At 32.6% G+C, this 23709-nt stretch overlaps 2 protein-coding genes across 15 annotated transcripts in view; both read left to right on the top strand.

The window, feature by feature from the left end:
• Positions 1-13753, top strand: part of LOC148611652 (uncharacterized) — an 81850-nt gene extending 68097 nt beyond the window's left edge. For all 14 annotated transcript variants that reach the window (XM_088592413.1, XM_088592412.1, XM_088592411.1 and 11 more), the window contains 11 exons: positions 3171-3350; positions 3898-4029; positions 4538-4604; positions 5049-5140; positions 5482-5579; positions 6015-6138; positions 6329-6468; positions 7026-7218; positions 8464-10733; positions 11478-11565; positions 12122-13753. In XM_088592413.1, coding sequence (XP_088448539.1) covers positions 3171-3350; positions 3898-4029; positions 4538-4604; positions 5049-5140; positions 5482-5579; positions 6015-6138; positions 6329-6468; positions 7026-7218; positions 8464-10733; positions 11478-11565; positions 12122-12277 — 3540 coding nt within the window. In that variant the 3' untranslated portion in view covers positions 12278-13753. The remainder of the gene's footprint in view (positions 1-3170; positions 3351-3897; positions 4030-4537; positions 4605-5048; positions 5141-5481; positions 5580-6014; positions 6139-6328; positions 6469-7025; positions 7219-8463; positions 10734-11477; positions 11566-12121) is intronic.
• Positions 13754-18913: 5160 nt separating this feature from the next.
• Positions 18914-23080, top strand: LOC148611651 (uncharacterized). The gene is made up of 5 exons (XM_088595307.1): positions 18914-19117; positions 20004-20073; positions 20690-20740; positions 22355-22498; positions 22910-23080. The coding sequence occupies exons 1-5, from the start codon at positions 18944-18946 to the stop codon at positions 22957-22959; spliced, it is 489 nt and encodes a 162-aa protein (XP_088451433.1). The 5' UTR covers positions 18914-18943; the 3' UTR covers positions 22960-23080.
• Positions 23081-23709: the final 629 nt, after the last annotated feature.

The following is a 23709-nucleotide window of genomic DNA, read 5'->3' as shown; positions in this document are numbered from 1 at the left end:
GAAAAATTACTTTCAAATTAAATAAAGGTCTCTTTTTTTAACCCCAAAAATATTTTTAATTTAAGAAGGCAAGTGAAGTCTTCTTTTCCGTGTCTCATACAAAAAATAAAAACTGATGATTTTTTTTAAAACATTTTATTTTAAGTGCAGACCATTTTCTTCTCGTTAGGAGAGGGTCTGGCATTTTATGCTGAATTAGAAAATATTTTTCGCACAAGTGTGAAACGTTTTTTCAGCAGCAGCCTGATTTGAAAATTTTATTTGAAAACTTACATGGTTAAGATTGGGGGAATATTGAATCATATTTTTTTCTTTTTTCTGTCCATTGCTGAGTAATAAAAAATGTTTTGTGCTCAAATTAAAAACAAAAAAATTCAAATAATACACCCCCCTTCCCAGTATAAAAATGGTAAATGCCTTATTCTATTCATTTCAAATGTATTCTTTTCTTTTTTGTACTTTTTAAAGCACAAATAATGTTAGTTTACTTTTCCAAGCAGTGTGCATCTTAACATGAAACACCACTAAGTAGTTTTTTAAAGATGTTTTGAAGTTTTCCTCTTACTTTTTGCAGCATTGCAGTATTTTTACAGTACAGACTAGCTTTGTCCAAAAATAATGACAAATTGCAGGGCTATGAAAAATAGCCTTTGTATTACACAGCTGAACTTACTTTCACGCCTATGTATTCAATAACAGTTAATGCATTTGTTTATTGAAGCAATATGTTACATGCATCTAAAAAGTATACATGAGTTTATCTATTAAAAATTAGGCCAAGTTTAATGAATTTGAAATACAATTCCATTAATTAACCAAGAAATTTGATATTTTTGTGATATAATTGGTAGATTATAGGGTATTTATATATTTTGTCTTTCTGGGTGGTCTGATGTTTACTTGTAACGTGAAAAATCTGTTTTAAAATGTGACATAATCCTCATGGAGTTTAAATTTATGGAGAGACAAGAGGAAGGGGAGGAAAACAGGCAATTTATTACAAAGAAAATGTTGACTATGAATAATTGAATCTTTTACCTTATGTCAATTATGTTCTTGTCTGTTTGCTGAAGTACAAGTAGATTTCTCACATGGAAGTATGAGAAATGTTTTGTACCCATCAGTTTTATGACCATTGTAGAAACTTAAGAATGAGTAATTTGCTTTACATGAATTTATTGATATTTATTTCTAAACCTCCTGCAAGCAGATTTTAGGGGTACCTTTACTATAGTACTATATTACATAGCTGGTAATTTTTGCATTTCAAAATTCCTTGATTTCCTCATGGTAATTTTCCTTGTCCATTTAGAAATGGATTATTGGAAATCAGGGTGAAAAATGTGGACTTAATTCAGTGAGGTTTTATTTCTGCAAACCTCCTGATAATAGCAGAAATTAGAATCTTGCAAAAATTTCCTGCTATGAATATATATGGTATAAAATCTCCAAATCCATCTATCTATTAATATTCCACAGGCACGTAGCTGCCGTTAGACAAAAAAGCTTTTGCCTGCACTTAATTTTGCCAAATTTTTTTTTAAATTTTTTTTAGATAAAATATATCCAGAAGAGGCATAAATGATTCTCTAAAATGCTATCTCCGCGGAGCTTCAGGGGGGGCTTTGCCCCCCTGGACCTGATGGGGGCCTTACGTAATTTTGCCTACACTTCAATTTGGCCTCAGCTATGCGCCTGTTCCAACTCATGACTATCTATTGGATAGATTTTGATGATACATTCTACATGAAGGAATGATACCTCTGTTGATAAAGTTTGGGGTAAATTAGGAACTATTATGTCCATTTCTTTGACAGTTTGTCTGTCCACACTTCTCATTAGCAAAACTCAGACTAAACCTGATTTTGACGAATTTTTGGCATCATATGTAGATGTGCTTGTGTCAAGGTATCCATTGTTTGATGACATGTTACATCTTCAAGTAAACTGCTGAAAAGATTGTGATGAAACTTTAAGGGAAGATTAGCCATCATATTTAGATATGCATGAAGGAAAATAATAAATGTTCAATCACTCCAAAAGTAATAATTTGTCTGATGGGTTCTACAAGTTCACATCCTGTAAGAGACTTATCATTGTTTCATGTTGCTCATTTACTTTTGTTACTTTGTATGTATTATTTTAGTTACTTTATGTTCTTTGTTGTGTTTGTTTTCCTTGTCTGGTCTTTGTCCCTGGATTACATTCTTTTGATTTCCACTAGAATCTTGGTTTCCTTGTTTACTCTTTCAATTTACCCCAAAAGATCAACTCTGACCAAAGAAAACAAAAAAATATGTATGATTAAGAAAAAATTATCCCCCTCTACCTCCTTTAAAAATAACAGCCCTGTTGTAGATATTCCTTACACAAAATAGACTTGTTTAAATATCATTTATTTATTGCAACATATTAAAATAAAACTTTTCTGGGTCCCTGCTTTCCTCAATGAATGAGTTGTTAAACACTAAAGACCATTCTCATTCATTTAGTAACTTGATAATATCAGTATGTTAGAAAAAATAAAGGTCAATCTCAATGTCATACCATAGGCATAGAAAGCAAAAATTTATTGGTACTGTTTTTGATATAGGAACATAAGGTCTTACCACGAAAATGTGAAAATGATTGGTATGGTCGGAGCAGTACCAACTGTACCAGTTCCTAAGCCCATGCATAGTCACTTGAAAAAAAGACAGAAATTACATCACTTAGGCAACAGGACCACCCCCATCCCATTAGTATAAATTGATAAGTCCCTTAGTGCAACATTTCGACTGACAGATGAATTTTGATGAAATTCTATAGGAAAGTTGGGTATCATTTATTTAGATATGCATGAAGGAAGATTATGTTTGTTGGTCTGTTTGGAAAATTTTAGCTGCTTCAGCCTACAAGGAGAGATTATCAAACTTTAAAAAAAGGCTTGGGAAAATTGTGTCTTGATTGAGCATCGACTTCCTGTTTACTTATTGTTTGTATTATGACAGAGACTTCTGTGTCCTATGGACATAATTCTTTGGTTGTTTTTAGTGCAATAATGCATGTATTAGAAGTAACTATGTCATAGTCTATAGGTCAAAGGTTAATATTACAGTAGACACACACACACACATGCACCCTTTATGAGATGTTTTATCTTTTGTTGTTTAACTATTCCTATTTTTCAGACTTTGCTGAGGATCTGGGATTGCTTTTTACTTGAAGGACCAAAGGTCCTGTTTCGTTTTTCGATGGCAATTTTAAAGATTCATGAGAAGGACATAATACAGAGATCTGATACCATCAGTGTAATGAGACATGTGAAAGCCAGTGCTAAACTTTCCTTTGATGTTGAAGGTTTGGCTAAGGTAAGGACCATAAATAGGTTGATTTACAGTATAATTCAATCCTTTTTTGTTATACATCCCCACAGGAAGTGGCAAGGTGGTATGCAGGGATGATTTTTTCCTGCTTTTTAGCTAAATTCCGCTATTTCAAATCCAGTTTTCACTGTTATGATTCTTGTTTTACTGTATATTTACTTCCAATTTTTTCCCAGTTTCTGCTTTGTTTGTAAACCTTGTAAAATCATCCCTGAGTATGTGATATTTTTCGAAAAGTTCGTGTCCATTCGTCTGTTTGTCCCCTCACGGTTTCTTGTTGATTGCTTAAGAAAATATTGAAGAATCAATTTCAAACTTTGTATAGTTATTGAATTTCTTTAAACACGGATTAAGTTTAGATGACAATTTGATCAGTTTATTATACAAAAAAGTTATGGCCATTTTAAGTTGTCTTTACCCCAAAAATGTAATATTGCAGGGTATCATTTAATGTCACATTAGATTCCTTAGCTAATTTTGTATCATCAATAAATTCATCTGTAAATAAAATAAATGGTATTACACACTTCAGGTGGCATTTGAGAAACCCTTTCCAAAGAGACACATTATATCTACAAAACAGACTTGTTATCTGAACACTCTGACAGAGAAATATAAAAAGAAGGAACTTCAGAGGTTGGCCTTTACTGAAAGGGAACAGTTGGTGAGTTAAAAAAACTACTAGTACAGCATAGAAATTTAAGCTTGGAATCTTAAATGCATTATGAAACCAGTATTCAGCTTTCACAACCAGGTCTTCTCTTTTGGGTACTGTAATGAAGCAAGCCTAAATCAGGTATATTTGAACCTTATCTGTTTTTCTGTATATCTGTATTTTGTCATAATTATCTTGCATCTGTTGGATGAATCAATTTCAAAATAAATTTGGGGCTTTATATTGATGGGGCATACATTGTTATTGATTTCTGTTGCCGTCTGATATTAACATACTGTTTGGCTGGAGTTTTTCACTACATGGACCAAGGAATATATATTTTACAACCACATCTGGAACTTCATGCTTCCACTGTCCTACATTTTTAGATGCAATGCAACGTCATTCTTGAGGCATATTGATATAATGTAATGTACTGAATTCCAGATTTGCAAATTAAAATGTATAGTTAAACAGCCATTCTACAGAAAGCTATTAACCCTTGTTCTTATTTCAGTACATGGCAATGGAGGCAGAATCAGGCAACTTTATGGCAATAGGAACATCGGTTGTGTTTGATGATGGTAAGACCAAAAAAAAAATAAAAAAAAAAACCAGGTTTTTGGTTTTTACTATGCTGGCTGAATCTTGATAAACATATCAGATAAAAAAAAAATTAGACCCATTGCATTTCTGATATTTATGCAAAGCTCTTAGCTCTCTAATATGAAGGAAATAAAATAGATAAAATATTAAGAAAATGGTGTCAAGTGGCAAAAAAAATGAAAAAGAGAAAAAACTAGCACAAAGACCCTAAATTTAAAGATGACCTTACGAGACATATTATTTTGAGGTTTCTATAAATATTAAGTATTGGACATGTATTTTTAAATTTATTTATATTTTCATTAAGTTATTCAAGTTTCTTCAGTTTATTTTTTTTTTAATCACATGTATGATATTATACATCTTTATACCTCCAATTGTGGTGCTTACTTTCTCATGAATGTATTAACTTTATTTTTCAGGGAAGGTATGGTATTGCTATGGTGACCAACACATTGGTAAAGTCTGTAAAGTTACATGTGAGGAAGGCTTGATGTATGATTTACCCATACAGGTAATACACTGAAATATATCATTCTGTTAACCTTTTTGATGGATTTTTTGTGAACTATCCCTATCCGAATGTGGAAAATAAGTAGTTCTTGATCTTGTTGGATGCCAATTTTTTTTCTTGAGGAATGCTAATATAGACCAAAATGATATTTAAAGAACTTATTCCAGCATGACAGTTGATTTTGAAGGAACATCTTCATTAAGATTTAAATTAGGGTTGCTATACAGATATTTACATGCTAAATTCACTAAATGTTGTGATAAAAATAAATGTATGCTTTTACTTTATGTCATAAATCTATGCTCTTTATGCTAATTTAACAAATGTATGTATGCTTTCAGTTTGACACCAGAATTATGTGTATGTGTAAAGTGACAACCAATGTCGTACTGATAGGGACATTGTCTTGGGTCATCTATGCTTACAATACTGATACCAGGTAGGACTCCTAAAACTAGTACCAGTCAAAGTAAGAATCAGGCAGTGAATAAAACGTGGTTAGACAAACTCACTACTGCTTTTTGTGTTTTATTGTTTGTACCATCAGAACTAAGGATGCCAAATTTATTTCTTTATATCTTTTTTATATCTATTTTTAAGACTTCAAATTTTAGCCTGACTCTTAGTAAAAATTATAGAATGTAGTTGATAAAATTCTGGCTCTCATATTTATGTCATGAATTCGACTAAAATATACCTTTTTTATTTCATGCATTTATTAGTATTCATGATGATGTTAATGAAGTTTGCTTTATGTATTCTTATTATTTTATAAGTAATATGATTGAGTTATCTCCCTTGACACAATATTTTTACTTTCTGTTTGAATTCACAGAGCTTTTTCCTTTGTATTTTGAAATCTTCATTTTTACAGAGAATGTCTGTGGAGTCTGAGACTGAATGATGCCATCCTATCTCTGTGTGTTTACTGTGATGAAGATTCACCAGCCATCAGGATATTTGCTGGGCTTGCTGATGGTACATGTGCTGTTCTAGAGGTAAAATAACTTAATTGATATGCTGCATTATTTAGTGCTTTGAATTTTGAATATCTTGTCTACTTAGTATATAGTAAAGCAAATGTCACATTAATGTTAAATGAAAGTGTTCATAATATAGTTAAACAGATATATTTTTTAAAGTTTATCTTTGACAAATTTCCCTCAAATGGTACTTATGTTTTTGTAGCAACAGAATGCAGAGAAACAGACCCCAGGCAATGATGTGATGTATATCTCTATTGGGCAAGCACCTGTTGCCTGCCTACTGTTACAGGATGAGATGTTATGGTGTGCCAGTGGCAATACTGTGTATATCATACATGCAAGGTTAGTATTGGGCAAGCACCTGTTGCCTGCCTTCTATTACAGACTGAGATATTACTGTGTGCCAGTGGCATTACTGTCTATATCAAACATGCCATGTTAGCATTAGGCAAGCACCTACTTTTAAATGTCTCTTGATATGGTGGTATGATATACCAGTGTATGAACTTAGAAGAAATGAAACATACAAAATAAGCTTCTTGTAGTTATATTATACATATACTCTGTCAGCAATGTTACATGATCTAGCAATTTCCATTTAAGTCTAAACCAATGATTTAACATGTCACAGTGTTAGAAAACTGCTGAATCTTCAGTTAGATGTAGACATCATGTCTATTAAAACACACTTTTATTATATTTGGTCTTCTACATTTGCCTTTTACTTCACTTAATATGTCTGAATTGTTTACAAATTTAAGGATTTTACTGTCAGAAAAAAATGCAGAAAAGTTAAGATCTTTGATTAAATAGACTGGATGACTGGATGAAGCCATAGGATCCTTGCTGTGGTGTATAGTAAATCTGCATTGTATATTGCTAAGTTTTATATATTTTAGGACGCTGGATGGGATGGACAATTTCAATGTCTCTGTAAATCCATATGATCACATCCTGGCTATGGTGTATAGTGAGTATGGTATTTGGATTACTCTGAGAGGATCGTCTATTTTAGAACTGTGGGATCCACGATCACTGAACTGTAAAATGCTGTATGATACCAGGACAGACAGATACCCACAGCTAAGGAAGGTAGGAAGATTATTAACATTTCATGTTTTAGTGTCAAATTTTGCTTCCAAGTCAATATATATGAAGACTTTCTGTTCCTTTTTTTTTTTCTAGGAAAAAAATCTACATTCATGTGTCTTGACACATGTAAGTGCTTCAAATGAAAATTAAGTGTCAAATTTTGCTCCAAGTAAATATATTTGAAGACTCTTTGTTCCTGGTTTCAAGAGAAAAGATCCACTCGTGTCTCGACACATAAAAGTGCTTCCAATGAGATATTCCGACCATAAAAAAAAGCAAAGAAATTTTATAGTATGAGGAAGAAACTTCGAGGAATATAAAAGATCTTTCAAATATCTCAGTACTAGAGAAATTTTGTTCAAGTATTATGATGGTAATTTCTCACTAAGAAAAAAAATCATACATTTTAATTACATTAGGATGAAATTTAAAATTTAAAAATTTATATTATATGTTTTATATTTGTCGAAAAGCAGGAACTTGCTGGGTAGATGTTATATCTTTTTTGCTCATTTGTGTATTTTATAAATGACTTGGTTTTTTAAGGTTTTGTACAATTTTTGTAACTTTCTGAGAGGGTCAGAAAAGAACTTTCCTTTGATTAGCTTACTCAGTAATGTACACAGCCAAATGTGCCACAAATGATAGTAGTACTTGATTCATATGATAATCATATGATTTTTAACATATGAAAGTCATATGATTATCATATGATTCTTGAATGTTAATTTTGGCTTGAAAACATATGATAAACATATGTTTGAGAGAAACATATGATTCTCATGTGTGGCACATTTGCCTGTGTATGCTTGATGGTTCTCATATTTTTACCCCCTCTGTGGTCTAGTGGTAGAGTGATCTATTGAAGTGCAGAATGCCATTGTTAGAGATCCATGTTGAGTGATACCAAAGACTTCAAAATTGGTAGTCCTTGCTTATATGCTGAAATGTGATGTACATTTTGTATTCAATAGAGTAACGACTGGTTGGCTCGGGTTGGCATGCTTACCTTGTGGCTGTTGCTTCTGTGAGCTTTCACATTCAAATTTGGCTCAGCGTGTGATCAATGTTCTCATCCTGAATTGCTTGAAATATCTGCTATTGGATGTTGAACCACATTCAAACAATCAATCGATCTTTATTTTTTTTTCATCAAAATTTCACTACTGAGTTCTAACTTGCATGGCTATTTTCCCTTTATCTTTGCTTTACTTTGATGATAATAAATCGTCACTTTATTTCAAGGAGGATGATACCTACTTCAATAGATCTCGTATCACAGCGGTGATGGACATGGGACACTCAGTTTGGGTTGGTACTGGAGAAGGAAACTTGATTGTATATGAAATTGCTGAACATATCAATTTTAAAACACCAACAGATGCTTCACCATCGATAGAGACACCTTCTAGTTTGTCAGGGAAATTGTTTCTGGCTCCAACACCAAGTCCAAGAAACAGCTCACTCAGTTCTAGGAGCAAGAGACGAAATGAAAGGGAAAGAAGCCGAAGTAAAAGCCCTCGCGATAAGAGTGATAAACCATTGTTTTTGGTTGGCATTGAAGACAGTTCTGGAAAATGTATTGATAGAGTAGATAAAAAGCCATTAAAAAGGAGTTTGTCAAGTGAAATTTCTGCTTCTCAGCTACAAAACAAAACTTTGGAGGTTTCACGTTCTGATACTGGTTCAAATGGTACAAACGGTACAGTTACACCAAAGAATAGGTCTCCTAAACTGATACATTTGGAGAAGACTCAAGCTATTGAGAAAGCTGTGCTAGAGGAACGAGACAGCTCTACGGAAAGTTATGATCAGGAAAGGAGACACAGTCATGACAGTGTTATTGAAGTACGTAAAGTATCAGATAACCTTCAAAAGAAAGAAAGCAGTGATGATGAGGAGAAGAAAGATGATTTGAATAATACTGCTAACCAGGAAAATGAAATATCTGAAAATAAAGAGAAGCTTGTTGTTAATGAAAATGAGGCCAATAAGAACCAAAATGAAGCTGAACAAGTGACTGATGTTGCTCAGTTGCCTCGTCCAACAGATTTGAAATTGAAAGTGAACAATCGCAAGAATTGGCTTCAGTCACAAAAGGGTAAAGGTCATAGCTTTGTTGATGAACTAGACATTGCACTTTCTCAATTGAATGGTGTCATTGAGAAAGCAAAAGCAAGAAATGGATATGTACAAGGTCAGGGTCAAGGGTCATCTGATTTAGATGGAAAGTTGGAGAAACAAGACACCGTCATTGAAGCCAAACCTCATGGACAAGGGAAAGAACAAAATGTTGGTCAAGGTAAGGATGAAAAAATTGAGCCAAAGTCACTCAATAACATTGACCTTAATTATGAAATAAAGGAAATTTCAAGGCATCATAAAGTAAATACTTGGCTGAGTTCATTAGAAGAGGCTGAGAAACCTGAAGAGATTTCTCGTGACAGCTCTTTAGAACATGATGACGGAAGTCTGAATGAAAGTGGATTTTCGGACTCAAGTGTTGTGCCAGAATCTGAAAACATTGAGACACCCTCAGAAGAAAATGTGAAAGAAAACTCTCTTGTGAAAAGTAAGACTGAGAAAAAGGAGTTCCCTAAGCGTGCAAGTATTAAGTCTGATACAAGTAATAGAAATGTAATTAATTCACCTGTAGCAATGAACAGGGCAAGGTCAATCTCTTCAGATAGTACCAATAGTTCTAATGGAAAACATCCTAGGCTTAGAATGAAGAGGCTTTCTGAGAGGATGATAGCTTATAACAATAGACAAAAGACTTTAGTTCGAGATGAATCAGTAGATAGTGAAATGACAACAGCACCTGCTGCTAAGGTTGATTCACATGATCCAGAAGTCCAGTATAGACTGGATTTCTCTGGTGTTTACATTGAGACTGATTCAGAGATGGATCAAGCTCGACAGTCGCGGTCTGATTCTATCAGTGAATATAGTATGGCAGAATCTCGTAGACAGAGTGCAATGGAGGAACCTTTCCAACCAGCACTGGATCACCTGTTCATGATGGAATTAAATCAGTTAGACAATTGGACTAATAGTGCAAGTAATTCTGTCGTAACAACTCCAGCAGACTCTTCCAAAATGTTGGAGTTGATGCAGACACCAAGTTTGATGAGCCGGCATATTTCAGTGAATAAAGTCTCTCGGAATAGGCAAGATTGGAATGATGTCAGTAGCAACCAAATGTCATCTACAAGTGCTAGAAGTTCTATGGACTTTAACAAAGTTCAGGAATTCCTCCGAACACCAAGCATTAGTAGCAAAGCTAGTTCAGTTTGGTCAAGTTATGATGAGATCTCGACACCCTCTGTGAAGGATGATGAAATAGATGTAGATGGGTTTGGCAGACGGATCCAGACTTTGAGTGGGTTGATAACTCACACATCCAGTCATTCCTCCCTGTGTAGTATGGTTGATTCACTGTACACAGTGGATGTTACACTGCAGGCCAAAGTAAAAATATCAGACAAACCAGTCAGAAGCTTTGTAAAGACAAGGTAAGCATGTGTATAGTGGTATAGCCCACAGGATGAACACTGAACAAAGAAAACAAGAGACCAGCATGTAGTATAAAATTTTAAGCTTGATCAACCCTTTAAAAAAAACACATAATGACCTCCATAGTAAAATAGTAAAAACTAAGAAAAAAAATACAAATCACCTGATAAATATGTATTCAAACAGACTAACATTATAAGTCTATGACTACATTTATTCCTGACTTGGAAATGGTGTATGAATTGCCAGGTGAAAGTGAAATCAAGTGAACCAGGATTAGAATAATAATCAAAAAGAACATAATCTACTGATAACAACTAGACAAGGAGTATAGACACACACAAACAAAGAACATGAAATCACCACAACAATACTCACATAGAATCAAAAGGAAATGAGCGCTCTGGGCTACACTAGAAACTAAGCATGTACCAAGTGCACTGGTAGGGTAAGTGTTCTCTGCTTTTCTAGAGACACCAACCAAGATGCTCATCAAATGTCACATACTGGGTAGACATAAGAAGAGAGGATAACCATGACATCTTAAACAAATCAGGTTGATTTCAAAGATTTGGTTGTAATTGGAACATCAGTAAGTTTATATAACATCAATGTACAGCCATTTTTTTAACAAAAGTAGAGTTTGTGAAAAAAACAACATCAAACTTATATCTGTTCAAAAGATATGAATCACCCTCGAAACTTAATATCCCATAAACACAAGTATTTACTGAAAATTTCAGGAGCTGTGGTGAGCCATGTGTCATAAGTTTCTCTGGTTGCTATGGAGATGATGAGTCGGTACTCAAATGGAGAAAGGAACCAAATGAAGTAAATTGGTTATCTATTTATTAGACCTTGTTTTCCATCCTTTTCTTTCCAGAAAATAAGAGGCCCTTGAATGGAATTATGAGTAGTTTTAATCTATGTTTTGGGGTAAAAAAAAAGTACAAGAAGATATGTAAAGTAATAAAAGATTATACTTATAAAATAAAGTGATGTAAGATTATATGGACTGATCCTTGGGTATGCTTGGTTTTTATTGAATTAATTCCTTATTTTTTTTTTCATGTTATATAGAAAATTCTCACAAAATTAAATATTTCTGAATTAACTGAATATACAGGTTTTTGCTGCAATTTGCTGTTTGTTTCTAATGTTATGCATGCAAAAACTACCAAAAAAATGTTTTGTTAGCAAAATAAGCACATATGACTTAATATTATTCACTATGTGTGTTGATTTGACAGAGCTTATTTTCAAGGCTGATCGAATTAGATATAAACCAAGTATACCCTGTCAGAAAATAACAAGACCCAAAATTATATTCATCCTTCTAATGAATAAGAGGAGTTGCCTTTAAAGTGATATGTTTGTTAATTTTCAGAGATTGTGGACCAATGAACCAGTCTTAGTAATGTGTCCTAAGACCAAACAGACAATTTTACCTTCATACATGAGAGGACGATTATCAAGCATCTCAAGTGCTTCCAGTACGCGGAGTGGATTTAGTTTTCACAGTGCAAATTCACAAGTGGGATAAAATGGACCCATTGAGATATAGACAACTTTGTAAATTCATGGACCATAAGTGCAATTCTTGATCTTATAAGCCGATTCTGTGTATAGTATTGTAATGCTTGTATAAAGACTACAATTTTCAATTGAACTTTTACAGAGCAAATATCCTCCATAAATGAAGGGCATTAACGGAATCTGTATTTAGGGGGTCCTGGGATAAATAAGATTTTGCATATTGCTTTTGAAATGCTTCTTCAGCCCTTTTATACCTTGATTAAGTGTTATATTCAGCAATTAAAACGAAGATTAAAACTTAAAAATTGATCTTCTCCTGTAGTAAAGTCCTCGCAATGCTTACAAAAAAAAATATAGACCAAACGGAGTCCCAGGCCCCCTCAAATATCAGTTGATTTTTTGTCTTTTACTTTTTTGATATGACTGAGTTGTTAATTGTTGATCAAATTTTGCTATGCATCTGTCTCAAAACAAGTTAAAGCTAAAGCTTACAATGTCACAATGTGTTCTATGTTTAAGTAAGTGTGCAATATTTGAAAAAATGCATTTTGTAAAGTCTTCATAAACTTTTTTTATTATATGGTAATAAATATTTTCCTATTCAAATCAATAGAAAACAAAGCATGCAATATATCCCGGTATTTGCACGCAAACTTTCATTTGTATCTGGAAAAATTTGGAGACGTTCCGAATACATTTTTAAATTTATTGCACTGTTGTCGTCTGCTAAAAAAATGGCTGAACGGGATATTGACAGGTTGATATAAAAATGGCAATGACCTCTTTATATGGGTCAACATATTTCCATGTTTGGTGACAGTTATTATGATTCCATTTTTTATTCAAATACTGACAAAAAATGCATTCCTTTCAATTTTACTACAATTTATCAAACATTCATAAATTCATATTGCACTAGTTCATATATTTATTATGCAACATATTTGAACCAGTGCAATAAAACACATACAACATTGTCAAATGCATTATATCCAACAAATTAGTATAATGTTAACTGAAATATTTATTACTATATAATAAAAGGGTTATTGCATGAATACTGGTGAATATTGTCCCTCACAGAATATTATATTGCACTCACAAGCTCCATATTTATGCAATAACCCTATAATGTTTACTTTATTTTGTATTCAGGTGTTCAAAATTTTACAGATTACAATATATTGTATTAAGGTGTTTGAAATATTACATAATACCATATATTTGTACAAAATTAAGAACTTTTATAAAATCATGCTGGTAAATGATTTCCATGTTTCTGGCATTTGACCCTGTACCAAATTTTGATCGGCAGATAGTTATTACCATGAATAAATAAGCTGCAATTGTTTACAATGTTGTAATTGAACCTTGTAAAATGAACTTGTCCTAGATTGTATAAACTTGGGTGATGGGTATAAACTTGCCGGCACAAACTGCAATAATATTGTACATAGAATTTGAGTGTTTACGATGTCGTCTACTAACAAAACTGGAAAATTTAACAATTCTTTTTGACCATTGCCTGGAGTTTTTGCCTATCAGTTTGGTAACTTTGTTATTATCCTTTCTCTTTCAAGACATTAGACATTTTAATTCTCAAGATTTACATTATGACATGTTTTTATTTTCTATTGATTTGTTAAGAGTAGTTATATTATTTACAAGATTGAAATATTTTTTAGTACTTTTTAAGCATTTTCAGAATGCATTATTATTGAAATTTTATCCAAATTTCATATTGCAGTTTAGGGGTGGGAATCTCATATGATTCATATGATATGCCTTAAGATGTAGATATACATATATAAATATATAAATATATTTCAATTTGTACCTTATTATAATATTTGATACTATTTTTAGCTATGATGCAATAATGTATCTAGTCATAATTCATTAAGAGAATTATTGTTAGTTTGTTGTATTACATATTCAGTTGTTTCTTTGCTCTATTGTTTTTAGGAGGGGAGTGTTGTAGGTCTTGTTTATAGACAGGGGAAATAACTCTTGTAATCTGTGATAGTGGGAGAAGCAAAGGAAGAACTGAATCATGTTTGAAGGTTGTGATAATAAATCCAGTGTGATTCAGAAAAAGGCTGTTTTGTTAGTGATAGAAATCAAAGATCTGAAATACATATCACTCTGTATCCTTTTTGTTATGGAATTTTGCTTCTTTTTTAATGATTGTGATTTTACAATAACTACCTAAAAATGTTATAAATTAGGTACATGTAATGTATCAGTATCCTTGTGGATGAATTTCTTTCTGAATTTCAGAACATTAAGACCAATATATGTAAGAGTGTCATAAGTCTGTGTCCATACCAGTGGACTATAAACTACATGGATAGATGTTTTCAGATCTTTGATTTGAGAACAAAGTTTGGAGAAGAATTTATTTTCATATTCATTGTTAAAAGTTAGAAATAAAGATGAAAAAAAAAAACACTTTTTTTTCTTGACAAATACAATGTATCCCCCTATGTAGATAAGAATGCTTAAAAAGTGGCATGCACTCACATAACTGCCTCATAACGAATCATTTTTTGTATTTGTACCCTGCCACATACAATATTGAGGTAGTAAGTTTATGTGATACCTTCCATTGACATTGACTGGTGTTGATCTGGCCATTTGTTCCCTGGTGGTTTCCAGATATAAATTACTTTAGAAGTCGAAGAAAAAACTTTTTTCAGCCTTTTTGCAACTGTGTAGTTATATATAGATTGAGGAAGATTTTTAACACAATCTTACTTGTAATACAAACGTATTCAAATTGATGTGAACATTTCTTATCCCCTCTATTGTCATCACTTTGCCTCATCTGTTGTTGTCTTCTGTCTTTAATTAAATTTTTTTTTTAAATCTCTAAAACTGCTCTGTAGAATATTAACAAAGAAGTTTATAGTTCGGTAAGGGCAAAATTGGCTTAAAAAATGGTCTACATGAAGAAAATTTTGTCTTCTTTCTCCAGCTGTTTAATGTGTTTTATAGTTGATTTGATTGGTTTATGGTAATAATGTGAACATATACGGTCATATGTCCTTCAAACTTGGCTAAGATTGGGAGAATCTATTAACAAGGCTTGAAAACACCAAATTTTGTGCAGTTTTCACTCTTTTTAACAATGGCCACATGTGTGTGGACTCTTGTGTTTCATATATTTTGTGTATAATTGTCAGTAACAGCTCGTGTAAAAATATCTTGAGTCAACAGTTGTGTAGTCACTTTCGTTCCACAAAAAAAACCCATCTTAAAAATTGCAGAAATAGAAGTTAAAGGTTTTTGTAAAAGTAGCATAAATGCATACTTTTATTTCTTGAATAACTTCATAAATCTTGTCAAAAACATCTTGTATTCAGTGTTTGCGACCATTTTACTATTCTACTACTACCTAGAAATCAGCTATAACCTAATTTTTAAAAATGCCCAAAATATGAGGCCAAAAGTGGTCCTTACTGAACTTTCTCCTTTTGGCCACAAGCATCTTCGGATAGCTACTTAGAACAGTGTTATTTATATTGATGAAGCTGAAAAATATGGCTACTGTTGCTATTTTGCACATAGAATCAAATTTGTCTCAAGAGTTATTGCCCTTGAAAGGCAAAACAATCATGGTTGAAGAGGTTTTTCAGTATAATAGAAAACCTTACTAGATAAAAAGAAACTTCCAAGTGATCAAATGACCCATGATAAGGCCTTCCAAAGCCTCCATTCGGTAGAAGTTTTAGGACAAGTCCTTGTTAAGGTTATTCCCCTTGAAAGAAAAAAAGTGTGTTATGTTTTTTTTTTATTTTTGTTTTGTTTTGTTATACAAGAAAACTTGAATAGATTAGAAAAAAAGAACTGTCATTATTTATATAATCGTGATGGCATGGCCTAACTTAAAAACATAATAGACAGGGAGAAACTTACATTTTATGACATGGTTGTTGAGATCCAATTTGTATGATGACTTATTGTTAAGAGTTACTGCCAATGAAAGCTCAAAATTACTTTTTGGTTTTTAGCTTATCACTTCAAAATTGTTATAGATAGAAACTTTCAATTGTTTGTATGGTCCGTGTTACAAGACTTACAAAAGTCATTGAATATCCAGGATGCATAACAAATTATTATAGTATTGTGAATGGCGATTTTTGTGTTTTTAAACTCCGGCACACGAAGTGGCGAGGTACTAAGAGGTACCCTCCGTTTGTCCATCCATTTCTAGATAATAACCTAAGAAGTTGTTGATGCATCTTTTTTTTCAAATTTTCTTTAAATCTATTTTGAGTACCATAAAATACAAATCAAGCTTGAATTTCAGTTTAATCGAATTATTTACACAAAAGTTATGGCCATTTGAAGTTGTTTTAACACCCAAAATTGTTTTGTAACATGACAGGGTATCATTTAATATCCCATTATATGCCATATGTTGAAACCAGTAATATATTAAAATCCTTATGACAAAAGTATGACACTTAGGGTCCAAGTGAAACAGTGGCTCTTTATTTGATTTATTGTCTTTAAAGGTCAAAAAAGACTTTTTACCAGATGAGCGGAGTTTTAATTTCGATATGATAGAAAAGGTAGGCATGAGAATTTTATTCTTTTTTATTGAACTTTGCATAATTGCAGAGTTCGAAAGCTTTATTTAGAGTCGGTACACGTAAAACATTACAACACAAGCTCTAATGAGCTTTTAAAACCGACATATATATATATAACAGAAACAATAACACACATAGGACACACAAGACATACAGCATTAACTACATACAAAGCAGCAAAGCAAGCAATTAAAAATGGCAATAATTCAAGAGAATGTCACGCTATGTTCTGCCTTTCAATTATATACACGAAACTGTAAAAATTTAGACTTCAACAAACCAAGGCTAAGAATAGAAAAGCTAGCAATAAGTATAACCAAAAATTGATATTGATGATAGATCAGATAGCACTATAGCCAAGCAATATAAATTAACAAGAAACATGAAAAGCACTAGTTAAACAAAAGCAGGATATGTACATGCAGTGCATTTGCACAACTGCCATTTCATGCAGTAATGAAACTTTTAAACTGACTGAAAGAAGTCTGGGTTCTGAAATGGTTTGCTCGTTCCGTAGCTTGGCTACAGTGTACCTGAATGATTTTTTGCCATATGTGGTTCTTCTTATTAATGGAACTGCAGCTAAATTTTGGTACCTAAAAGAATAATTGGTGTTCTTAATATTTATTAAGTCATGTAAGTATGATAGACTCCTTTTGTGTATGATGTTTAAATACTTCAATTGCCATAGATCCGTCTGATTTCTAGTTTTGCCATTTCAGATATTTCTACTAGTTGTTCATAGTTATTTTGATAATCTTCATAAATAAATCTGAGTGCCCGTTCTTGGATTTTTGTCGATTTTGTTGTGCCAACTGATTTGACAAAAGTTTGATAATATGTAGGAATTGTATAAGATAAGTTTGCCAAATTTGTTTAAGTATTTTCCGATTCTTTTGGGTATGTTGAGTTGTTTTACTGACTTTTTGCAAATATTTGAGATGTGACTTTTGAATTTCAGTTCAGAATGAATGGTTACCCCAAGTAATTTTACTTCATTTTCACAATTGATTGTATTTCATATTGAAGATATGTGTATTCGGCTTGGAACGGGGGAAATAGCTCGGCGGAGCCTCGCATTTCCTACCCGTTCCGTCGCCTCATCACATATCTTCAATACTTTTCGACAATGTACCTATATTGTATATTTATGCTGCATTTGGCTTTCTATTTCGATACTTTTGGTTTTGAGAATTCTTTTTTTACATTATTTATTTTGATTTTCCTTGGAATTAATTTTTAATTTTGCAGGGGTAACTTCTTGAAACGTGTACAGCATATCGAAAGTTATGGTATAATATGATTGGTACCCGAGTTTTCTGTTTTATGTTTTTAGATATTTAATCGAGAAGGCATGCAAATCGAGAAAATGTGCAACATGCTTTATCCTTGTAATTCTAATATTTAATGAAACGAGGAAATAAAGTTATGAATGAATGAATCGTAGAGCCATCGCTGGAGATTTTGACAAGTCACCTCAATGCTTAACAGCAGCCGACCACTTGTTGAAACCGTATTGTCTAGAACGGGCTTTGTCTAGACAGCAACATTAGAACTATATATGGTTTGTATAAATCCCGGGTTTACGATTCATGTTTATTACTATTTTTTTTAACAAAAGGTTACATTTCACCTTAAAACATCTTGTCAACCATTTTGTGCATTTAAAAGATTTTTTTTCTTAAATCAAAATCGATTTTTCATCAAATTTGCATTTTTTATATAGAAACCAAAAAGAGGATTTTGTTCCATAGTTTCTGATGAAAATTTCGGACTCAGTCAAACTAGTTTTAAAAGTGGCCGTAGTTGTGGTTATGATGAAATGGTGCATATTCATTTCCCGTATCTTTTGTCTAAAAAAAACACCCTCATACCTCAATTGTTAACGATTGTAAAATTCACGTCAATTCGTAGAGATTTGTCACAAAAGTACGCAGACACTATAAACAAAACTTGTTAAAATGTTAGAAGTGCCGTATGTCAGAAAAGACGGAAGAACAATATGTGCAACGTCAGAAACGTTGCTGCACAACGATTGGTATTTGTTGATAGGGTTAAAACGGGGTGGTTGGGAAATGGCGAACGTATTCACTAAAAGAACAAAGAAAGCACGTTCGACCACACTATCTGATTTTTGTGGACCACCCATCACCGATGCACGGTTAGTCCCACGTCCGCTATCACCGACGAGGATAGCTAACCCTCATCCACTAGGTCTAGTATACCAGCTTATCAGTGCAAGCAAAACGGTAAGAAATGCTTTATTTTTTAACAGGCCTTGTCAGGTATTTCATTATACGACTTCTACATTTTTTCTTTGTTTTATATATCTCAAATTTATTTTTTTTTACTTTTAAATATATAAAACATGTTATGAACAAGTTGTTTTGTAAGAGTAATCAAGGGAACCAAGGTTACAGCGGTAATCAAAAGAATGTAATCCAGGGACAAAGACCGGACATGGAAAAACAGACATACACAACAAAGAACATAAAGTAACTAAAATCATACATACAAAGTAACACAGCAAATGAGCAACTCGGATTCCACTAAAAAACTGGGAGCATGGACCAGGTGCACCGGTAGTTTAAGCGTCCTCTGCTTTTCTAGAATCACCAGCCGAGTTGCTCATAAAAAGTCAAGTCCGGGGTAGTCGAAAAAAGAAAGGAAAACAATTGCAAAAAAAAAATAATTTTGTTGTACTACCATTAGACAGTTAATACAGTTGGTTCCTCAATGAACACACACAATTTACCAATGTTTTTTTCTTTCTTTTTTTACTATTACAATATTGTTTTCTTTAACAAAATGATACGGCACACATAGATTGAACTTCCAAATGACAATTAATAACTTTATATAAATATATCAACTACAAGAAAGGTAAATATGTTATTATTTCATATTTTGTCGTGAAATAATAAAAGACATAACTTATAACTGTCCATGCAGGAACAAAATACAATCATGTTAATTGCTACTATAGTATCATATCAATTATCAGAAAAGGAAGAACAGCATCACCATCTTGTCATCAATTCTAATACAGTTGTTTTAGTTCCTATCTTAACTTAAGCAGACACCCGTGTGATGACAACAAAGGTGTGTTCGAATACATGCTTCATTTTTTTCCAGAGTTATGGAATATGGCACCCAAATTTCAACAAAATCAACTCCAAACAGCCTGTTATGAAAAACCACAATCGTAAGTACAGGAAGTTCATCTTAGTTCAGCGACTTAATTCATTCTGCTGTATAGACTAGTATAGGAATGTGTGTGGTTATATGTATTACACTCCAGAAAAACCTTCAAATTCGTAATATCTGAAATAAATGAATCTTAAAAAAACACCTGCCTCAAATGCACACATCTATGACTTTTTGCTTGTATATAATAATACCAGCATTAAAGCTTTTCTCCGTGATATTAAGAATAGACTGTTTTCATCCTAACAAACTTAAGTTGCAAATTCATGAAATGTGCATTAGATGGGAATTTTTATGCTCATGTGTGTACATAAGTCGACTTGCATCCTTTTTTGTTTATAAGCTTCAGTGTTTGGGAAGAAAATTTCGTGAAGGGGCCATTTTCAGGATTTTGGAAAGATGTTTTAAATATGAAGGGGCCATTTGTTAACAAACCATATAAATTTCTTTTATGTGAAGGGGCCATTTTCTGTTAGAAGGGGCAAATTGCCCATGGCCCCTTGCCTTCCCAACCCCTGAAGCTTTATCATCTCCAGTAGATCTGATACGAGTTTTTTATCCCGAGACAACCATTCTGTTTGACGCTGTTTTTTTTGTTGTTTTTCGATTGGCAGGTTGGGTGAATTTTTGCTGTGGAAGACCTTTATCTCCATACAAAATGCAAGGTAAGGTTGCATTAAAAGTTTATATATAATTTAAGCCAACGTAACTTTTAAATAAATCACAAAAAAAAAAAAAAAAAATGTGTGTGTATGTATCTCACTCGATCCACTTAACATCCAAATATTTTGTCTTTTTTCTTTATTTTTGTATTTTTGTATTTTTCTTTTTATTGTTTTTGTTTTTGTTTTTTTTTATACGCCTGTCTAAGACGGGACGTATTATGGTATACCGTAGTCCATCCGTCAGTTGTCCACACTTCGGATAATAACCCAAAAAACACTTTCACCTAATTTTATGAAACTTTGATGAATTGTCTATATCTATTGACATAGGCTCCCTTTCGATTTTTATAAATTTCAGATTTTTCGTTTCCGTGTAATAAATTTTTATACTTAAAAATGGGAGATTTTCAAGTTTTCGGACAATAACTCAAAAAGACTTCCACCAACTTTTATTAAACTTTGGTGAATTGTTCATATCTATTGACGTAGGTTCATCTCGATTTTTATAAATTTCAGATTTATCGTTTCCATGTTATGAATTTTATACTAAAAAAGGGGGATTTTCAAGTTTCGCACAATTACTCAAAAACACTTTCATTAACTTTTATGAAACTTTGATGAATTGTTCATATCTATTGATGTAAGCTCCTTTCCCATTTGTATAAATGTCAAATTTTATGTTTCCGTGTTCTGAAGTTTTACTCTTTAAAAAGGACAAAGAAATTTTATTCGTTGAAAAATCGCTGAAAATGGACCATTTGTTATGATGATCAACTAATAAATGTAAAAGGTAGTTGGTAATCTTGTCAGAAAAGTATGTTTTGAACAAGATAGAAATGTATGGGTGAAAAATCAAGACAACAAACTTAGTTGAACTTGCGGAAGCCTTGATAGTGCCAAATTTTTTGTACATTTTTTATTTAGTTTTTTTGGAGGGAGGGCTCACAGTGTTTCTAGTTAATCATATAAATTCATTAAAAGCAGAAGGACAAGTTAAAAGGGCAACGGGCGTATTATGCGCTTAAAGCGCAGCTCTTTATTGTTTTTGCCTTCTGTTTTTTGTTTTCGTTTTTAGATTTTATCTAACAATACAATTAATAAGAAATGTTTCTGTTTTCCACTTTGTATCAAACATTGAAAGTATTCCATGTCAGATCTTTGTTCCTGCATTACATTCTTTTGATCTGCGCTAGAATCTTGGTTCTCTTTATTATTATTTTCTACGAAGAATCACACAAAACCGACATCAAATAATGTATTAAACTTAAGATTTGCTGCTGTAAGGCAAGAGTAAATATAAATTAACTTTATCAAAAAACCCAAGAATTTTTTAAAAAACGAAAAATTAAAAAAAAAAACCAGTTATGCCGATAAGTTTTCCCTTAATTCTTGTCTACTATACCAAAAATAAACTCATTATTTTACACTACAGCTAGCCAAGAAAAATACCATACATTCATACAGAAACAAGGATTATCATAAGAAGAGTCTATAAAAATCAGATCACTTTTACCATAGGGAGAGTGATTTTTATATGGATTGATACTTATCAAAATTTAGGCTACCATGTATGAGAGTGGAACATAAATCTCTTTTTTTTTCTAATATTATGAGACAAAGCACCAGAAGTGATATATACAGAGAATACTGAAGCCAGGGTGAGTTACTGTAACCCCTCACGGTTCCCCAGCATCCGGACCAACCAGAAAGTTACAAGGTTTGGGTACACACCTAATACAATGCCAGTCATTGGAATCAGTAAGTTAGGTTTAATCAACCACTGTATCTTGAAAAGAGGTTTAAGCCTTGAATTTGGAAAGGATGGAGTGATAACTATTTTTCTCAGAAGTATTTTAAACCCCAAAAGACTTAATAGTGCTTTCAGTTTGCCGAAGTTATGGATATTTTGTACAGCTATAAATAGACATCAGTATATTAGATATAACGTAAGTTGGCATGCATTAGAAACAGTGTACTCACTACTGAAAAATTTGCAATAATCTGAGTTTTATTTATTTCCACCTCGAAAACTTAAAAATTCACATACATGTTTTTTTTTTCTTTCAAATGGCCACTCTGTTAACACATGTATGGTACATTAATCACCTACGAGTTTTTACCATATCTCAATAAGGTTTAATCAACACCAAAATTGTTTCTCTCTTACAGTTCCAAGTTTAAAACCAAGGCAGTATGAACCTGTGCAGGACCAGCTATAGATGGCTTAGGGATGTCTGAAAATACAATGTAGGCACATCTCAACCTAGAATTGTAAAAAAGGAAATTATCAGTTCGTCAGTACATGACTAACTTTTAAATAAAAAAAAATCAAACTTCCAATACCATTTTATAAAAGCCTTTGCAGACCGCAGCATGATAGGACTGCTGTGGTCGAACCCTATACCGCTGGGGCTAATGTCGACACGATATCAGTTTTTGACACACTTAAGCATGGGGACATATGATTTATTATGGATGCAATGAATGGTTTTGACACTATATTGCACAAAAATTTGAATTAAATTAAAAAAAAATTTAAATCAGAACAATAATAAAAGAGTCAATTTTTTTTCGGGTGGGGCCTATTGATCCCTTACAACTAGAATACTGTAAGAGATATCTGAAATCTAATTGTCAAACGCAGGCAGGGATTTTTTTATGAGGAATCCAAGGATTTTTTTCCAAAATTGGACCAAAAATAAAAAAAGTAAACTTTTTCGGGTGTGACCCTTATAACTCAAAATAAGAGATATCTGAAATCTGATAGAAAAACACAGGCAGTGATTTCATGAGGAATACAATGAACGTTTTTTTTTTTAAATTGGACCAAAAATAAAAAAAGTTGTTTTTTCGTGTGTGGTCCCTTTGACCCCTTATAACTAAAAACAACGAGAGATATTTGACATCTGAGTGAGAATTGCAGGCATGGATTTTTACGAGGAATCCAATGAACAAAAATTCCAAATCGG

This window comes from Perna viridis, chromosome 7 (assembly GCF_037379345.1).
Source record: "Perna viridis isolate PV_CMFRI_1.1 ecotype Kerala chromosome 7, ASM3737934v1, whole genome shotgun sequence".
Lineage (NCBI taxonomy): Eukaryota > Metazoa > Mollusca > Bivalvia > Mytilida > Mytilidae > Perna > Perna viridis.
Note: the sequence above shows the minus strand (reverse complement) of the source record. Positions and strands in the feature narration are given on the sequence as shown.

Excerpts from the sequence above, each read along its gene's own strand:
- LOC148611651 (XM_088595307.1), top strand. The coding sequence starts at position 18,944 with ATGGCGAACGTATTCACTAAAAGAACAAAGAAAGCACGTTCGACCACA. Across the intron at positions 20,741-22,354 it reads ATCTCCATACAAAATGCAAG|ACAAAGCACCAGAAGTGATA; the intron begins GTAAGGTTGCAT and ends TAATATTATGAG. Across the intron at positions 22,499-22,909 it reads AATGCCAGTCATTGGAATCA|TTCCAAGTTTAAAACCAAGG; the intron begins GTAAGTTAGGTT and ends TCTCTCTTACAG.